Source organism: Streptopelia decaocto, assembly GCF_964273445.1.
Source record: "Streptopelia decaocto genome assembly, chromosome: 9".
NCBI classification, from domain to species: Eukaryota; Metazoa; Chordata; class Aves; order Columbiformes; family Columbidae; genus Streptopelia; species Streptopelia decaocto.
The window spans coordinates 15,865,539-15,883,416 of NC_138664.1; the positions used below are offsets into that span (position 1 = coordinate 15,865,539).

The window sequence follows — 17,878 nt, forward strand, 5'->3', positions numbered from 1 at the left end:
CAGGCTGCTCCAGGGAGATTTCAGAGAAGCTGAGGAAGGAGAATTGCCTGCTGAAAGATTGCCAAACATGAAAGGCTGCAAACAGCAAAAGCAGCAGGCAGGAAGGAACCCAGAAAAGTAACAAGGAAAGAACAGTCTGCTGCACCACTGCCTTCTGCCCATGGATCTCAGTGAGGGGGCAAAAGGTAGAGAAGTGATGAACTGGTTCATCAGTTCCTCAGTTGATAACTGCAAACAGACATGTCTGGGCAGATGGTTCTTAGGACTTAGAGGGTTAAGCTCAAACTTTATCCTACTGAGAAGGGGAATTCTTAAGCTTGGTGAGCAAATTGGGTCATTTGTTTTGAAACTATTGCTGTGCCACGCCTGGCCACGAAGTGGTGCCATGGAGGTCAGAGGAGCTGCAACTCCAAAAACCCATCACACCCATCAGGAGAAGGAAGCCGATGAGCCCATGTGATGTAGAATAATCATCTCTGATTAGCAGAAACTTATCGGGACCTTACCAGGTTCAATAACATTGTATGATTTTGTTGAGACTTACAACGTGTTGAAACTGGGAAGGGATGAAACTTGTAGGAATGTACAGACAGAAGTAATTCCCCTTGTCAAGAAGCATGCAAGACTTTTCTAAGAAAATGTGGAGAAAGAGCACATAGTATTATGGTGCTTAGACAAATGGGTTGTTTCAAAAGCTCCTTGGAGGACTTGCTGTGTGAAGCAAGTAAGTGTGCATATAAGATAATACATTCTACCTATGGGTAAATTAAGCTTATGACTTTCAGAAAGTGTATAAAAGTTTCAAACATTTTCCATACAAACATAAACATCTATCATACAGCTGCAATGCAGTATTCCAACTTCAGTCTTTTAAAATATTTGCTTAATAAATTAGTAATTTATTAAACAAATAAACATGTTATTACTAAAAGGACAACAGACGTGACAAGAGACACAGGCTTATCTTATATGAAAATAAATACATAATGTTAAATTTTTTACCAAATTTAGATTTACCCAATCTAGATATTCTGCTGTAACAGAATATGATTAATTTGCAGTTTTCTCCATCTACTTCTCTATCAAAACATAAACCATCATGATCCTATTGCACAGCTTTTGCTACTTGTAATGACTACAAAGCAAGATTTCATAAGAAGATAAAATACCTTTTTTGCACTTTCAGGACCTGCTTCATCAAAACGAAATCTGACAATACGGAAGTCTTTGCAATAAATTATTAATTCAGTTGGATTAAATTTAAGTTTTTGGTTGGGACCAAGGACCTTCTGCTTCCTCTTGGTGTCATTCACTGTAAATAAAAGACAAAGTTATTGGACTGTGTTTTGGAAGTATATAACTCAAGACTGGCTCAAACAGATACAGTAATGCTGCTACGAGAAGTTTCCGTTTAATAGTATATTTCAGCTGTTCAACTGAGGTAGAAAAGGTATCCTCTGGGTTAAACTTAAGTACATCCAGGGAACTCAAGACAAGTGTTTTAGGACACCTCCAGCTATTCAATTTCAAAGTAACAACCACAGAGCAACCCCTTCTGCAGCATGGGTGAAAACCTCCTCTAATTCTTAGTAGTAAAAGCTTATGCTTCAATAAACTTAGGGTAAACCTGCATAACAGAAGAACAAAGAACAACCTCCTCAAGCGTGTGGCAGGCAATACTGCCCTCTCCCTCTAACGAGCTTGAAACCTCAATGGAAAAGCTAAACGGAAACTACTGTTCTTCTAACAAAACTGCAAATGTTCATGCTATTTGACAGTCTGCAGGAACATGCACAAGAGTCATCTGGAATCTGTCAGCCCTCAAGTTTCAAAATAAAAGCTATCTGTAGTCTTCTCTCATTTAGGAAGACCACATTTCACGTGAGAGAGGACAAAATATTGTACTGCTGGAACAGGTGTCTATCCTGCGATACCTGTTGATTCAGTATCATAGTTAAATTTAAAACTAATATAAAGACCCAACTAGATACATGTCACACCTGGCGCTTTGAGTTTTATTCAGATTTTAAGGCTTTTATCGTAATTTTAAATAAATCAGATTCTTCAAATCAGGGAATATTAATGACATAAAACCCTAAGCAGCAACAACTTCACACAACCTAACAATCAGTTAACAGCTTTGAACTGGGTAAGCTTAAAGCCCATCACCATACTTAGCTATTTTTGACATACCTGTGACAATCTGCTCAATGCATGTCAGCGGGACATCATGTTCACCAAGGAGGAGGTTTTTATAATGGAATTTCTGCAACACATGAACTCATAGCTATTAATTGCAGTTCTGCAGTTCACAACCAGATACACAGCACACCTTTGAAGACTATGATTAAAATCAGGCATGCCTAGACCTTCCTGACAGGTACCAGCCTTGCCTGTTCACAGGCAATTAGAGGCTGTGGAAACAGCTCTCTTGTGCTGGTGAGCGCACACCAAAGAGTTTAGAAACCCCAGTGGAATAAACAAAATAACCCCACCACTTGCCCTGAATTTACTAGCCTCAAAAATTGCTAGTAGAAATTCAATACAATATGAAGTGTAAAATAAGTATGTTGCAAAAAAACCCTCCTATCACTGTAACTATAGAAAGAAAAAATATTATTTCAACTTTCAGAAATAAGTTTGGATAACTACTTCATTTCAAAAATTAATTTTTTGAAGGAACTTTGGTTAAACTTACCATTATAGAATAAGCATCTGTCTACTTTCAGAGCTTTACAAACACCTAGTTAATGAAGTGTTTCCTTTTACAAGCCCAAAACAAAAGTGAAAATGACATACAACTCACAACTTAGATTTCCAAACAGTACTGTATAATCTGCTGTTCAAAAACTGGTTGAGGTTTGGAACATCACATGTTCTGCTTTGACAAAAGTCTGGTTCCTGTCTCCCCTTTTCTTGTTGCTTCATCTACCATGAAAACTCACTTCATGGTTACTCTGTCCTCTGTCTGCAATGCCGATAAAACCTGGACACGTTAAAGGCTTTGCTGATCTGATGCTTGTCTAGTCAAAGAAACATTTGCAATCACCTTTTCAAGGAGGAACAAGTTTTTATATAATTCCTGCCTTACCTTTTGTAAAGCCACTTCCCAATGAAGCCTTCATAAAAAGAGGTACATAGAGCTGGCTGTACTTCCATAGTAAACTTGCTCTGTTCTGACATTCTCAATTAAAGGATGGAATAGCAACACATTCAGAACAGGGCAGTGAAACCTCATCATTTGGACTTTCTTGTTTGAGAAGGCACCAGAGTTACATCAGATATGAGGCAGACTTGCTGTATTCAAACTAAATCCGTTTTACCCATCACATCTGTTGTCATGATGTAGCAATGTGAGTAATAACAAACCTGTAGTGGCATTGGGTCATCCGTAATAAAGGAAATCTTGAAGTTAGTGCAAACCAATTTGCCCCACAGGTCATATTGACTTGTATCTGTTGCGATGCATTTTCTTACAAAGTTTACTTCATTTACCACAATTTCACCTAAAACAGAAAAAGAGGAGGGGAAAAGAAAAGCTTACTAAACCTTGTAGCTACAACAATTCTAAGTCTGTAGTACCAAGAAGCCCCCAACTCTTTACCTGTTTCAAGGTATGCACATCTTCTGGGTAAACCTGGGATTTAACTAATACCATTCCAGATAAAAAAAACAAAACTACTGTTCCAAAGCAGACAATGTTGTGTAGCAGTTAAAAGCAAAAAATAACCACACACCACCTTCCCTATAACCAGAGATCAAAATCCTTTGTTTAAAGGACAGTATTGTCCAAACCAATGAATTTTAAATATTGAAGAATTGCAGATTTTGTGCAAATGCACTTCAGCTAGTATTTATTTTAAAAACTGAAAATAGCTGGCTATTGTTAAGTACTTTAGAGAGTTTTATGAACTTAATTAATTCAGAATAATCAGTCTACATCTAGTTTGGCATTTATAAATGGATTCTCAGGTGATTTCACAAAAGAAAAACCAGAACACAAACACAGTAAACACTCTTCACCATTTCAAAGTTTCTACCATGACCCTCTAATGAAGGAGACCAACTATTTCCTTTTGCAAAGCAGAAGACTCGGGTGAAGAAAAAAAAGATTATGCTAATTCATCTGGGATAAGCTATGAAGTAAAAAACCACACAGGCAAATGAGACTGAGGACCACTTAAAAATAAAAGAAAAATAAAAGCTACACAAAATGTTACCTTTTAGTTCCACAACAGAGGTTACGGAAAGCTAAACAGTAATTTTATTCTTACCTCAGGAAATGAATTTGGTCATTTATTTTACGCCTGCATAGGGGTTTCGGCTTCTGTCTTCAGATCAACCACTTCCTTCTGCTGCTGTCTACCATAAATAGTGTGGGAGTGGAAGTGTGTTCAAGAAAAGCCTAATTTTATACTAGCTGCAGGTTGGTTTTTGTTTCTTTGTGGGTTTTGTCTTTTTTTTTGTTGTTGGTTTGTTTCTGTTTTTAAAAAGGACTATGGACTAAGGATTGCTAAACTCCCATTTGCTTGTAATAGGCTGGGCATATTTAGTCCCAGATGCCCAAAATGTCATCTCAGAGTGTCCTATGGTTTGCAACAACACAAGTCAGTTCTGTGGGTGACTCCCATCTGCTTCCTGATCCAGAGGATGCACTTCCTCAGCTGGTTATCGCTGCACCCAAGTCACCACGCATTAAAGAGCTGTCTCCAGCACCCCAAACGCCTGAGCGCAGCGGCCGTTTGGGCAGCGCTGAGCCCGCGTCTCTGCCCGTGCTCCTCGCCCCCAGCTGCTCAGCTGAGCTGCCTCCTCGTGCTCTTGCCCCTGAGAGCTCAGCCCTCAGCCTGGAAGTCCCAAAGAGCAGCAGCAGAGTCCCAGCTTTCAGTTCAGCTGTGATAAACAGCTACAAAAATGTATCGGACTAACTTTATAGCCTTGAGACAGCAGAATTATGTTGAGTATCCTGGGACCATGTGAAGATGTAAGGGGACAAGTTTCATTGACCTGTGGTTATCATATACATGCATTGTCTATGCCAGAAGTGGCAAGGGTTGTGAAAATGCTCTATAGGTAGATGTGCTGGATCTCTGAAGTTTTTTCTCAAACATTACTAAAGTGTGGTTAAATAAGATTTTGGATTGGGGGAGGGGGGAAATCTGATTCTGACAGCTTCAGTACAAACAGCTGAAGTACAGCCAAGTCCACAGCAATTGAAAACTATGTCTTATGACAGGGTACATAAGAATGACATACCCTACTTCTGTTAAATATTGTAAGGAAAAAAGTTTCAATACTTTTAGCAGAATCTGGCTTGAGACTTCTTAATGTCCAGTACTTTTTCTAATAAGCTGTTCACTTGCTTAACTGTAAAAGCCCAAACTGTATATTAAAGCAATTGCTTCTCACGGTTGGTGTTAATCTTCAACTATTCAATGTCAAGTTCTCAGTCACATTCTGCCTGCAAAGCTTCCCCTCTGCACAAAGTCACTTCTGCTAAACCTAAATAGCTTTTATTCTTCCCTCTCTCAGTACCTTCAGAGAATCGCTGCACTTCTACAAGTTAAGGAGAGCCAAACACACCATGAAATGAAGTGCAACTTCCACACGTAATTATTTTTTTTCCCCTACCTGGTATCAAGTGCAATATTTTTAGTATCACACAAGAAGACACTCTCGCACAAATTACCACTACCACACCATTTCAGTATTTCCTGTCTTTGATGCTACAAAACAGTAGATAAATGAGATCCATTACTGCTCTCATGCAAACTTCTTCAATTTTTATCTACTACAGTTTAAAACATGGCGGCTACGTCATTCTTTTTTACCAAAGCCAGTTCTTTCTGCTTCCCTCCTCCATCGCTCATAATTGCATGGCTATGCTACAACATGTTAATACTAACCCTATTTTAGTGCAACTTCATTTGTTCTCATTTCATCCAACACAAACACATTCTGGATTTTTTGGCCTAGCTTCTCCTTTGCACTCAAGTTTTCAGCCCTAACACAGGACTGTCAATTTTGAATCTGAACATTATAATAAGGTAAGACAGAGTGCATGCATACCTATTTCTACCAAAGGGTTTAAGCATCTACAACAAAGTGTGAAAAACTTTGCAATACAAATTTAATAGATGCTGTTTTCAAAAGCCTCTAGAAACGGATTTTGTTGGGTTTTTTTAAATGCAGGTTTGGAATTTTATATTGACCCAGCTTTTACTTCTCATTTGAACATCTATAATGAGCAATATTAAAAGGTGCAAACCTTCCAAACTTAACTCAAATTTAGGAAAGTAGATAAACAACATAAGTAGTATGTGTTGGTTTTATACAATGAACCCTTCTTGTATCTGTAGTTGAGTAGGTGATTTTTCTATACAACTGTCAACAACAGAGCTATTCAGAGATATTAGACTGCACATTTTTACGACGACGCTGCTGCTTTTTTCCAGTAAACAGTCACAAGCTGTTCCAGACACGGAACAGCAGTCAACACTTCCATGTGACTCCAACAGTCACAGAATGATCTCAGGAGACAAAAGCAGTTTGTTTAAACGCTGACAGGAAACCAGAAGAAAAATTACAGGTTGCACCCTTATGTATAAAGCCCAATCCTGTTTAATAAAAATATTCCTACATCGGATATATGAATCACAAAAATAACACAAGAGACTGAAGGATCAATCTAGCTAATACACCTTCCACTTCACACACAGCCTCAGAAATTGTTAAACTTCAGAAAAATTCGGCCAAATCTCCCAAAAGCACGAGATTTGCCTATTTTAGCTGTTAAGAGATATCAGGGTATATATCTAATCCAGCATAATGAATAAACCACTATGATCCAAATACAATTCAGAAAGCACATGGGAACTGGGAACAATGCAGGCATGACTGCAAATGCTGAGTCCTGCGGTCAGAGAACAGGCGATGAGCAGGTATCCCGGCTGCGGTGCAGCGGCCCCAGGCCTGTCCCGCCAGCCCGCAGCTCAGCCCGGGCTGGGCTCCAGGGCAACTCAGCGCTGCAACATTGCAAAATGCAATCCCGAATCAGGAATTGCCTAAAATAAAGGAAGCTCTGCACTACTGAATGCAAAAATGCTGCACAACAAAATAAAGTAACTGAGCAGTTTACAGGGTGATACATTTATACTGTACTATTTATACACCCCCCCATACATGCACAGACAGATCATGCGCACACATGCATATACACATGTTAAAATGCTAACATACAATATTTCTAGCACATTAAGAACCTGTACTTGGTAGAGGCAACAAATGCCTGAAATCAGACTCTATAAATGAATAATGCAAATCCTACAGGCTCCAGAAGTCTGCAGGTACCCTATATACTGCTCAGCGAACTTTTTCAGTGCCGTGTTAGAAGGATAAGAATAGATTTCTTAGTATAAGCTTTCTTTAATGAGCATTGAAGTTCTAAATGAAAATATGTTTAGTCTATGTTCAAGGTCTAACAGACATAAGGACAACAGAGGGTATTAAATACTCTATGAAGTCATATAATTGCTGCCTAAATTCATCAAAACCTAGCACCTATATACACTTAGGAAACTAAAACCCTGTTTCTCAGTTATAATGCTGATAGTGATTATACCCAGTCAAGACAACAGAAGAACAGCTTATGTGAAAGATAGTCTAAAGAGCTCACAATAGAAAAGCTGAAGTTAATTCAAGTAGCCTCTTAACCATTAAAAATGCGCATTGATGAGTTCACTTGTATTTTGAAAGACCTAAGCCTAAAACTGCTCCAAAATGATCAGCAAATAATTAACTTAGGTAAATTTCTGAGCAGGAATTCCAATAAAAACTTCATTAATAAGTAACTGAAATCTATAACATCTTCACCCATGTAGCTGCCTTTTCCTAGCTGCTCTCTTGTAGAGAGAATACCAAAATTGTATGAGTTTATTAGTATGCACCAAGCATTTAGATGCCTGTAATCCACTTCTAAATGAACGTTCTGTTCAGTGTGCTCAGCTACTTCCAAACTCAAGAAAAAAGTATTTGTAAGCTCATAAAATAATGCTTTTCTCTCTTTTCAGATTTGCATGAGCTCTTACAATGTACTTAAGGATTTAAGGTATGTGAAGATAAAAAAGCTGCACACTACTGTAGATATCACCCATCTTTTTTTTCCCCCAAACTATTTTCTAATACCTTCACAATTAGTTAAAAAACAGACTACATTTAATTTTCTGTCCATCTGCAAAGAGCAAAAAAGTAAAAACAAAATGACAATGTTGTTCCAAAAGGACAGCTCAATACTCTGACTATTGGTGAATGAAAAGCAATTTGGATATATTCTGTTTGCATTGATTTTTAATAGGAGAACCTGGGATTTCTGTCAATAAATAACTCTAAGCACTGCACTGGTGTGTTTTAAATGCACAGTACCAAAAGAGCTTGCTTTGCCAATCTGATTAGAAAAATTGCTATTATCATATATGAAAAGTGTACAATTTCTCTAGTGTGTTAATAAACTGAAAAAGAGCATAACAACAGCTTAGCTAAATTTTAGAAAGGCTCAGTAACGAAAAGAAGTAACAAAAGAAGTTAAAACTTCTTGGTAAAAGTCTTCAAAGAACATGTATTCTCTTCCCATGCACAGCAACTAAATTAAAATCAGTACTTGTTCAATAACAGCTGAACTTTGTCAACCTCACAAAAGAAACTGACCACAGAAGGGATCCGAAAAGATAACTGCGTTTCTGAACTAGGACGGGATGCTCCACAGAAGTTCCCCCCATGCCCCAGAAACGCAGTGAAGGACACAAGAACATAGAGCAGGCATGCTTGTTCACATGGCAAGAAGGGAATATCCATCATGAGCAACTTGTATTATCCCTAAAATGGAAACAGTTCCATGTTCAATATCCATCCTCAACCCTTGTGCCAGCACTGCCATTGGTGAAGGACTTTGTTAGTCACATCAGAGAACTGATCCAGTTGAAATTAATTCTAACCATGTATTTTTGCTTCCTTTTTTGTCAGTCTTGATTTCATCAGAATTAACTCTGATCTGGCTTGTTCTTTGGTGGCATAAAAAATGTCAGCACCAAGCAGCTAGGAGGAACACTCACTTGTGAGGAGAAAAATGGATTAATAAACTGCTCCTCTTGGCATCACTATGTATTTTTAGGCTAAATTAAAATAACCCTACCATCAATCCATTTCCCCCCACCCCCAAATGTTTTAGCAATGATTCGATCCGAATTCTGTAACATGAACAATAGAGATGCCAGTAAAAAGAGAGAGTGTTGTGTGTTTTGCATATTTTTAGTCAGGCTGCATAAACTACAGATTCCCAAAGCCTGACTTTACCTAAACAATATAATCAGTAACATTTTTAGAGGACTCTGTTTCTCAGCCCGTTATTTTATGTCACCAATACAAGTTACAGATGCTGTTCTGAACTTGTAATATATTACTAGGACTAGCATAAATTACTCAGATTTGGCTTAATAAATCAATACAGGAAAACATGTTCCTTAGAAACTGGTTCGCTGAAGACTTACTTCATCAGAAGCAAATACAATTGCCGGGGGACAAAAACCCCAGTAGTTTGGTCAGCTGACAATTCAGAACGTACACTAACATTGTATCCCCCTTCTGGACTTCAATGACTTGTGGCGTTAAATATATGTGGGACAGAGTGGGCAGAAACCAATTCCTTTGGAACCATTCTGCAAAATGCACATGCAGAAACATTAAAATATTTAATGTTAAAGCATGTTCAGCCATCTACCTTTAAAGAATTATTTCCATATTGCCTTACAGCTAATCTGTTGCAAACAGGAAAGTATTTTTCTACATATTTACAAATACTTAAAATATATTACTAGTCAGAAACTTTAAGAAGTGCCTTCTATATACTCGTAACAAAGAAGGCAGAACAAACTGACTCCATCCAGTAAAATCCACTTCTAGGACTGTATTTAGAACTTAGATTCTACATTCAGACTCCCTTGGTAGTACTTATATCGTAGCAAGCCTTAAAAAAAGCAAAACCGAAAACAAACAAGCAGTTAACTGAATCCAAACCATGCCTGAAAATTTACTTTGAGTAAAACAAACAAAAAAAACTATAATAGAGTATTTACTACATACTTACTGTAAGTGATGCCTCATTTATTCCAAATCTGTCAAATGCTTGTTTCATTTTTAAACTTCTTGCAGTATGACAGATGAGCCTGCAGAAAGCTGCTGGTTTGGATTTCAAATCTAGAATTTGAAATTCTCATAACTTATTTAAATAAAACTTTTGGTAATCATCTTGGTGTAGGCCAAAGCCAAATCTGTTTTAGAAAAGCTTTAGGGGATTGTATTACTTTCCAAATTGCCATCTGATTTTCTAATCTGGCCATTCTGAAATGTTTAAAATAATTGCATAAACTTTTATTACACCTATTCCTGAAAATGAGTTGAAATTACAAAGCTATTTCAGTTACTTGTTTTTAAAGTTAGAGTGTGGTATTAGACACACAAACCTTTACAGTAACATTTCAATTTCAAATAAAAAACTTGATGCAGAGAGAAACCCTAACCCTGCAATATGATGTCTTGATCAGCTGCGCAATGAGTAAGAGAGCCTGGCTAGCACACAACACTGGAAATGAGAATCAACAACTGAATGTGCTTTGGAAACAATCAAAAACAGGCTTTGCTGAAGCTCTATTCAGTTATCAGCATTGACAGGCTATCGCTACTCACCATCAACAGAAGAACACCCTTACAGGCAATACCTACTTGAATACAAACAACTCGTTCCAGAAAGACAGATGGAAAAGGCACTAACAGCATTACTACTTGTACCAAGCAATTAAACAATCCCAGTTTACCCTTTAAGGTGTTAAACCCAAATCACACACAAGAAAGGCAAACCTGGCAAATCTCACTAACGTGGTCCCTTATTTCTCACCCTCCCAGCCCCAGTCCTAGTGCCGGCACCATGCACTCACACTGCATCCCCATGACCTCTGCTCTGCAGCTCTGAGACACCACAGACCAAATCAAAATGCCAAGAAAGATGTGCAGGGGTTCAAAGCAGTCAGGAGCGAACGTACCTGGGGTACTAATGCACAACGGTGCCTCACCAGACAGTGTACTTTCCTTCTCCTATCACGAGATGTGTTACAGCTGCTCTGGAACACATGACTTAATGTACTAAGGATTTGCAGAAAGCAGAGGGGAAAGAAAAAAAAAGAGCTGGGAGCCAACTTCCGAGAGAAGCAGAAATCAGACACTTCTGAAAGATTAAAACTTTCCGTGATACAGTTTTAAAAACCTCCCACAATTAAATTTTATCAGTCAGCTGCCTGTCAAAAGACACATGTAGACAAAAAAGCAAACTAAATACAAAAAGCAGGTGGTAAAGCCAAATAGACTGGCATTATTAAATAAAAGCCAAATACAACCAGTGGCAAAATCCTGAACACAATATTTCATTCCACCTCAACAAGAACACTGCACAGCTGGAAAATGTCCAGAGGTAATCAAAAGGATGATTAAAGATATGGAAAGCCTCCTTCTTAGGACCAACTAAGACAACTAAGCTAGAGAGAAGCAAAACAGAGCAATCTTAAAGATAAAAAATTCTACTCTAGTTCTGTTTATTTCTATAATTGTACTGTGTAAGGTTTAAACAACTCCTAAACCATTGCTAGATGTTTTGTAAAAACTTAGAGGTAGCAACTACTAACTTAATCTACTAGCAAATTAGTATACTAAGCAACACTTTAAAATAATTACTACAAGTGGGTATTAGGATTTAGAAAGAACCATCGTTTTCTCACACTTCATCAGATGTTCCATTAGTTACATAATCTCCTGCACAACATCCTGCGTGAGCAACAGTGAGGAAGGTCCTTCTCACCTGCCCTTGCCTAAAGCACGGTGCAGCATGGCGTACAGCACAGACACGGGCCGGTTCGTTATCCACCTGGTGTCACCCCTCTCTGCACACTGCTTTGCCACTGCAGCCATGGACACTTACGCTGCTTTACACTCCAGTTATGTTGTACCATTTTTTCAAATGCTGAAGTCGATGTCTCAAAAATGCTATAGACATTGTGGAAAACAGGCTACAATTGATTACCAGAATAAGACACACCAAGTTTAACAACTTTAACTTCATTCTTCCCTAAAGTATACAAGCTCATTTCCTACTAGCCAGGCAAGGCACTTTAACAGACTGACCCATAGCCTACCTGCTATTTCTCTGTTTTTCCTCTTTGACATGTTTATGAAACAAGCTATGCAAACAAACAAAGGAAACAAAAGTGAAACTATTATGTAGGCCAACTCTTCAACTAAGTGCAAAACCTCTTGATGAGAGAGCTACAGTGGGAGAAGAGAGCCGCAGAAAGAAAAATAAAACATTTTTATAACTCCATCTTAAACCTATGTCACGTGTTTTGTAATGAAATTATAACAAATTCTATAAAATTGTATGGTTTTCCCTACTGCAGTATGTGTTGCTACTTACAACCAAGGTTTTCACTTGCTTTAAATGATGTTTGTTGCTTTTCCGAATACACCTCCTTGTTTTGTAACCTGACTCATGCTATTTCCATCTCTGGAACTCCCTCTCCTAACCTCCACTGCACAGAAATACAAGTTAAACAGTACGGCATTTAGCTACTTTTGCATTTCAGTTTTTAGTAAGCTACTCCCTCAAAGTGACTGTGTTTTACAACCAAAGGCTTAATACAACTATTAGCAGTTTTTGAAGATTACTAAGGCCAGTAACTGCTCGTGCTAACATAACTTAATTCCAAAAGAACTCCTTAAAAACCCCACCAATTAAAAAAGCATAACAAACAGCCACTCAGGTTTAACCCTGTTCCTGAGAGCAAATGCAACTTCACACAGCTATTAGGGAGAGGATATTAGGAATACCATACCTAAACTGTACTTGCAAGGGAGTACAAGTATAATTAAATGAGTTGGAATTTGGCCAGAAACTTGGGTTATGACAAATCCAAAAGCCAGCCTATCCAAGAGTACAATGCATCCTTGTTTATACACTTTTCTACTGCACCATCGGATGGCAGAAAAAAAAAAAAAAAAGAGAATAAAAAAGGGTGAAAAAAGTGTTTAGGCTGGTGCTTAACTTTAAACAGGAAGAGTTTCATTTAAGTCATTTAAAATAAGTCACTTCTAAACTCCACCCCACCCTAATACACTGACACTCACAAAAATGCAAAGATTTTGTCAGAGCTACTCTGTGGCTGTACAGGGCAGTGAATTCTATTACAAAATAATTCAAAATAACACCTTAGAATGATAAGGAGGTAGAAGTTTTAATTCTGTGGTGAGTCATACTCTTTTAATCTGTTTCTATATAACCTGGGGCAACTTACTGCAAATGTTCCACAAGCCATCAAATGTTGATTTCAAAGATAGTGCAGACAAGGGAAATGATGCAAACATGGGATAAATATAAGCCAGTTGAGAAAAACAACCACCAGTCAGCACCATTTTAAGTGTACTTCATAGTTTCACAAATCAAGAATGAACTACACTGCAAAAAGTTCCTACACAGAAGTAGTTTTCTCTCACTGTTGATGCACATGTCCCACAGTAAAGGCAAGACACGTTACATTTAGAGAAAAGCAATCTCGTACTGCCTTGCAGTTTCTGTGGAATGTGTCGGAGAAGAACATGCAGTCACTTCCTTGTGAGTCAAAGACCTTGGAAGAATATCAACTACAACATAACCAATAAGATGCCAAGTGGTAAGCAGCTTTGCAAGCACAAAAATATAACTGTATTTCAAATACTGAGCAATCTTAGCAATTTTTAGCAAACTTAGGGTATTTATGCCTCAAGCAAAAATCTGTATTATTTTGTTGCATGAAGTGTGTCAGTCAGTTGTTCTTTGCTCTTTCAGTTGAACCTCTTCCACAATATTTCAGCCTCTTAAATTTAAGGTACTTCACTAGACCATATCACATATTAATTAGTACTGCTTAATTAACAATAGTTCCATATGAAGCACTGACAAAAATAATTTTTTAAGAGTAACTTGTTTATTCTATTGATCACTTTGAAAACTAACACATTTTAGCAACTTAGACATGATAGCAATAGCTTCCTACATTAGTATATGCGTGAATATTAATATCTGTTGACTTATAATCTGATTACTAAGAAAAAAAATGCAGCATACCACTGTTTTAAACTTGAAATTACCCTTTGAAACAACAAGTCAAATTTATTACTGTGATGTACAATTTGCAATGAAAGTAATCTTGAGAACAGTAGATTGTTTGTTTGGTATCCGAAGAAGGCTTTTAGAAATCATCATTTATCAAAATGTCACCAAAGATTATTTCTTATTTAAAATCTGAAAGTCATGAATGACCTACAGCTTCATAAGCATGTAACTATGAACAATAATAAAATCATTACTTTTCTCATCCACACACTAAAAAGGATATTCTGCATAGGTTTAAAGACACAGACACTCAAATTACATAACAGCTGCATATTCAATAAGAGTAAATGAATAAAGACAGTATTAGAAGCTTTCTGATACAGAAGCCAATCATACCTACCTACTGGAAATTCTATGTTTTTCTTTAAAATAAAGGAAGACTACAACACACACTACTGTAGTAGGTTCTGCACACAGGTAAAGGTCTGACTATCTGACAAAAATATAATCATTATTAGTCTTCCAAAAGGTCTCCTAAATGTTACAAAACTTCCATTTATTTGATTTCAAACACTCACAATAAAACCAAGACTTTATTCTACATGTACTAAAGCATTACACAGGCAAAGTAGCCAATGTATTTATTTAGTGTTTCAGGTTAGAACAATTTTCTACAGACACAAATACCATTAGATTTTCCTACTTGGAAGTCATAGTCCCTCAAGTAGCATGTTAAGATTAAAATATACCAAAATCAATAATCATAGTAAAATAGGGAAAACTATTTACATTTTACCAATCCTATTATAATAAACACATATCTGTCAAATTCCTGATATAGGCCTACCTGGCAAAAGTACTGGTTCCAGTTTTTTAATCCTTGGCTCTGATGCTGTATGGTCTTCAGGCTGAAGAAAAAAAGATAATCAGAACTTGACAGTCAGACACAATTCTGATCTATTTAGACAAAGGAGAAAGCTCTTTTTCTGACTTAAAAAGCCAATAATAAACAGCCAGGATCCAATCATAGAAACAGTTTTCTGTAAAGGCATTAATATTTTTGTGTACATTTAGCTTTGTACTACAAGAATAATATAATATGTAAAGTACAATGTTTAACTAATTATGTAACCTAGGCTATAACAAGACACAGGATGAACAGAAAAAACAGTCTGGCTTGACATTCCATAAAGGCTCAAGTCCTACAACAAGCTTTACACAAATACGGACACTAAAGTTTGCACAAAACTCTGTACCAACTTTTAACGTGTGACTTTCTGACACAGGAAAATGTTCCAAAACAACGAGGCCTAGAACACATACGTGCCTAGTTTGCAATTTAATTCCAAACCTTAAAAATAGAAATCCAGAAGGACTGGAACCTTCAGTGAAATAACCTTAATGCGTACGGTTCCTACCCTGACAGTGATGTGGCCATTTCCCAGAGCTAGGAATATCCAGAACTAAGTTCAACAACATTTCACTTTTACCAAATTGCGAAAATGCAAAAATGAGTCAACATGTCAAACGTGTTGCTAGGAGAGGTCCTGCCTTGTCTAAAATAAATACATAAAGATCACTTTCTGTCAAGTGCACACCCAGACCACACAAAAAATCCCCGTAGTTCTACTAAATATTCTTGATACTATATGTGTGATACATAGCATTCTACAATATATACTTAATATATATACACCCTTGATTTTCTTATTTATGCCATCAGCCAAGTCTTAAATGTGAAATGATGGCTACAGTGAGAGTTTAATTATTGGCATAATGGACAAGCACCAGGCTGTTTTCTCCTCAAATATTCCACAGCACGAATGTGGATCCCGCAGAGCCCACCCAGCACAAAGAGGAAAGCGAGCCCAAACACCTGAAGCATTATTCTAACATTCCAAAATAATCTCACATTGGCCGGTGTTAATCAACACAAGACTTCATTTTGATAGGAGTTCTACTCCTGGACCGGAGTCTGGGCTTGTCAGTCTCGCTTTATGTGTGTGCGGGACTTCAAGGGCCAAGAGGCCAACAGGCTGCACTCAAACCCGCTGCACAGCTTTTGTTTCCCTGCGCTGCGGAGGGTTTCCAGGGGCTCCTGGCCGCCCCTCAGAGACGCCGAGGCGCTGGTTTCCCACCCGCGGGGCCGCTCACCTCGCGGGGAGCGGGGCCGCAGCTCCGGGCCCCGCTCCGGGCCGGGCCGGCGGCGCGCAGGGAGCACAGCCCCGGCGGCGGCACCTCGGCCAGGGCCAAGGACGGGGCCGGGAGAGGAAGCGCCGAGCGGGTCGCTAATGGCAATAAAAGGCTGTTACCTGAGGCAGCGGCAGAAGGTAGGACTTGAACGTGGGTTTGGGCTGCTTGAGAGAAAACATTGTTGCTGCCGGCGAGCGGGGAGGGAGCGGCGGGTCGGGTCGGGCCCAGGAGGCCCCGTCCCGCGGGGACAGGGTGTCGGCGCCCGCCGGCCCAGGCCTGGCACCCCGCAGCTACTCGGGGCTGCGCGCTCCCAGTCACACGGCGGCAGCCCTGGCGGGCGGCGGCGGAGGCGGCCCCAGCGCACCCTCCTTCCCCAAGGGAGGAGTCAGCCGCCTGGGCAGGCCCGGCCTGGGGCTGCCCCAACCCCTCATGGAGCCCCCCGCGGCTCCCTCCGCCTCCCCGAGAGGGCGGCCGCCTGCTGGCCCAGCGCCTCTCTACCGCCGGCGGCGAGCGGGCGGCGGCGGCCCCGGCGGGCGGCGGACTGAGGCGGGCTCTGCCGGGGCGGCCATGTTGGGGGGAGCGGCCTCCCTACGGCGGCGCAGAGAGGCCAAGCGGCCGCGGCCCGGCGGGGTCCGCTTGCCCGCGCCAGCACCCCAGTAATTAACGCTTTGTCCACTTGGACGCACACCTGCTGTCGCGGCAACGACAGCCAGCACTGCTGTGTCCGACCAGACTGACAGAGGGGCGAGGTTACCGAATCTCGCCCGCTCTCAGGGGGAGTCCCCGCACACCCATCCAGTCCCGGGGGTGGAGCCGCACACGGGCCCGCGGGTGGGAGCCCCGGGTCAGCACCGCCCCTGGGAATGCCTCTCCTCCTGGCCCCCGGGAGAGAAAAGCGGCCATAAATACGGGGTCGGGGGGGGGGATGTTAAAATGAGGACTGAAGCAGAGAATTTCCACACATCGGCCTCTGCATGGGGCCCGCAAAGGCAGGTTTTTATTGTGATCCTGGGGTCTCAGATCAGTAGTAAAAATCCAGCTCCAGCATGAATCAACTACAGCCGTGAAAGGTATGTGATCTATGGGTGAAGCCACACTGACAGCTGGAGGTGGATGCAGAACACCTGTGTAACTCCCTCTCCTGAAGCTTTCTGGGCACTCATGGATTGCTCAATTGAGCAAGTAAAGCAGCTGCTCACCTAAACTGCCAAAATCGAAAGACCTCCTACAAGAAGCAACAGTTTGGATAGAAATGTGGTTTAATCGAGAGCTCTAGAGCAGGACCGCACAGGTCCAATAGCTGTGAGACCTAAGGAGGGGGAAGAGCCTGGGTCTCCTGCCAGTGGTCCAAGTACAAAGGAACTGGGTAAAACCAGCCAGGCCCCGGCTCGGTGCATTGGCAGGGCAGGAGGGGCTGTTGTTTCCTGTGCCTGGTGGTGCACCACAGCCATGGTTCCGGCTATAAGCCAAGTGCAATTCACTGCAAAGCCCATCGTTTAGGGG

General features: G+C 40.1%; 1 protein-coding gene across 4 annotated transcripts in view; it reads right to left on the reverse strand.

Moving 5' to 3' along the window:
- The window catches only part of MTMR10 (myotubularin related protein 10), a 38,310-nt gene extending 21,236 nt beyond the window's left edge, over nt 1–17,074 (reverse strand). For 2 of the 4 annotated variants that reach the window (XM_082060995.1, XM_082060994.1), the window contains exons 1-5: nt 16,495–17,074; nt 15,030–15,090; nt 3,370–3,506; nt 2,194–2,266; nt 1,170–1,312 (exon numbers count right to left, since the gene is read on the reverse strand). In XM_082060995.1, the coding sequence (XP_081917121.1) occupies nt 1,170–1,312; nt 2,194–2,266; nt 3,370–3,506; nt 15,030–15,090; nt 16,495–16,554 (474 nt within the window). In that variant the 5' untranslated portion in view covers nt 16,555–17,074. Of the gene's footprint in view, nt 1–1,169; nt 1,313–2,193; nt 2,267–3,369; nt 3,507–4,274; nt 4,294–15,029; nt 15,091–16,094; nt 16,166–16,494 lie in introns of those variants that run through there. The other 2 variants (XM_082060996.1, XM_082060997.1) reach the window with 2 other exon arrangements.
- Nucleotides 17,075–17,878: the final 804 nt, after the last annotated feature.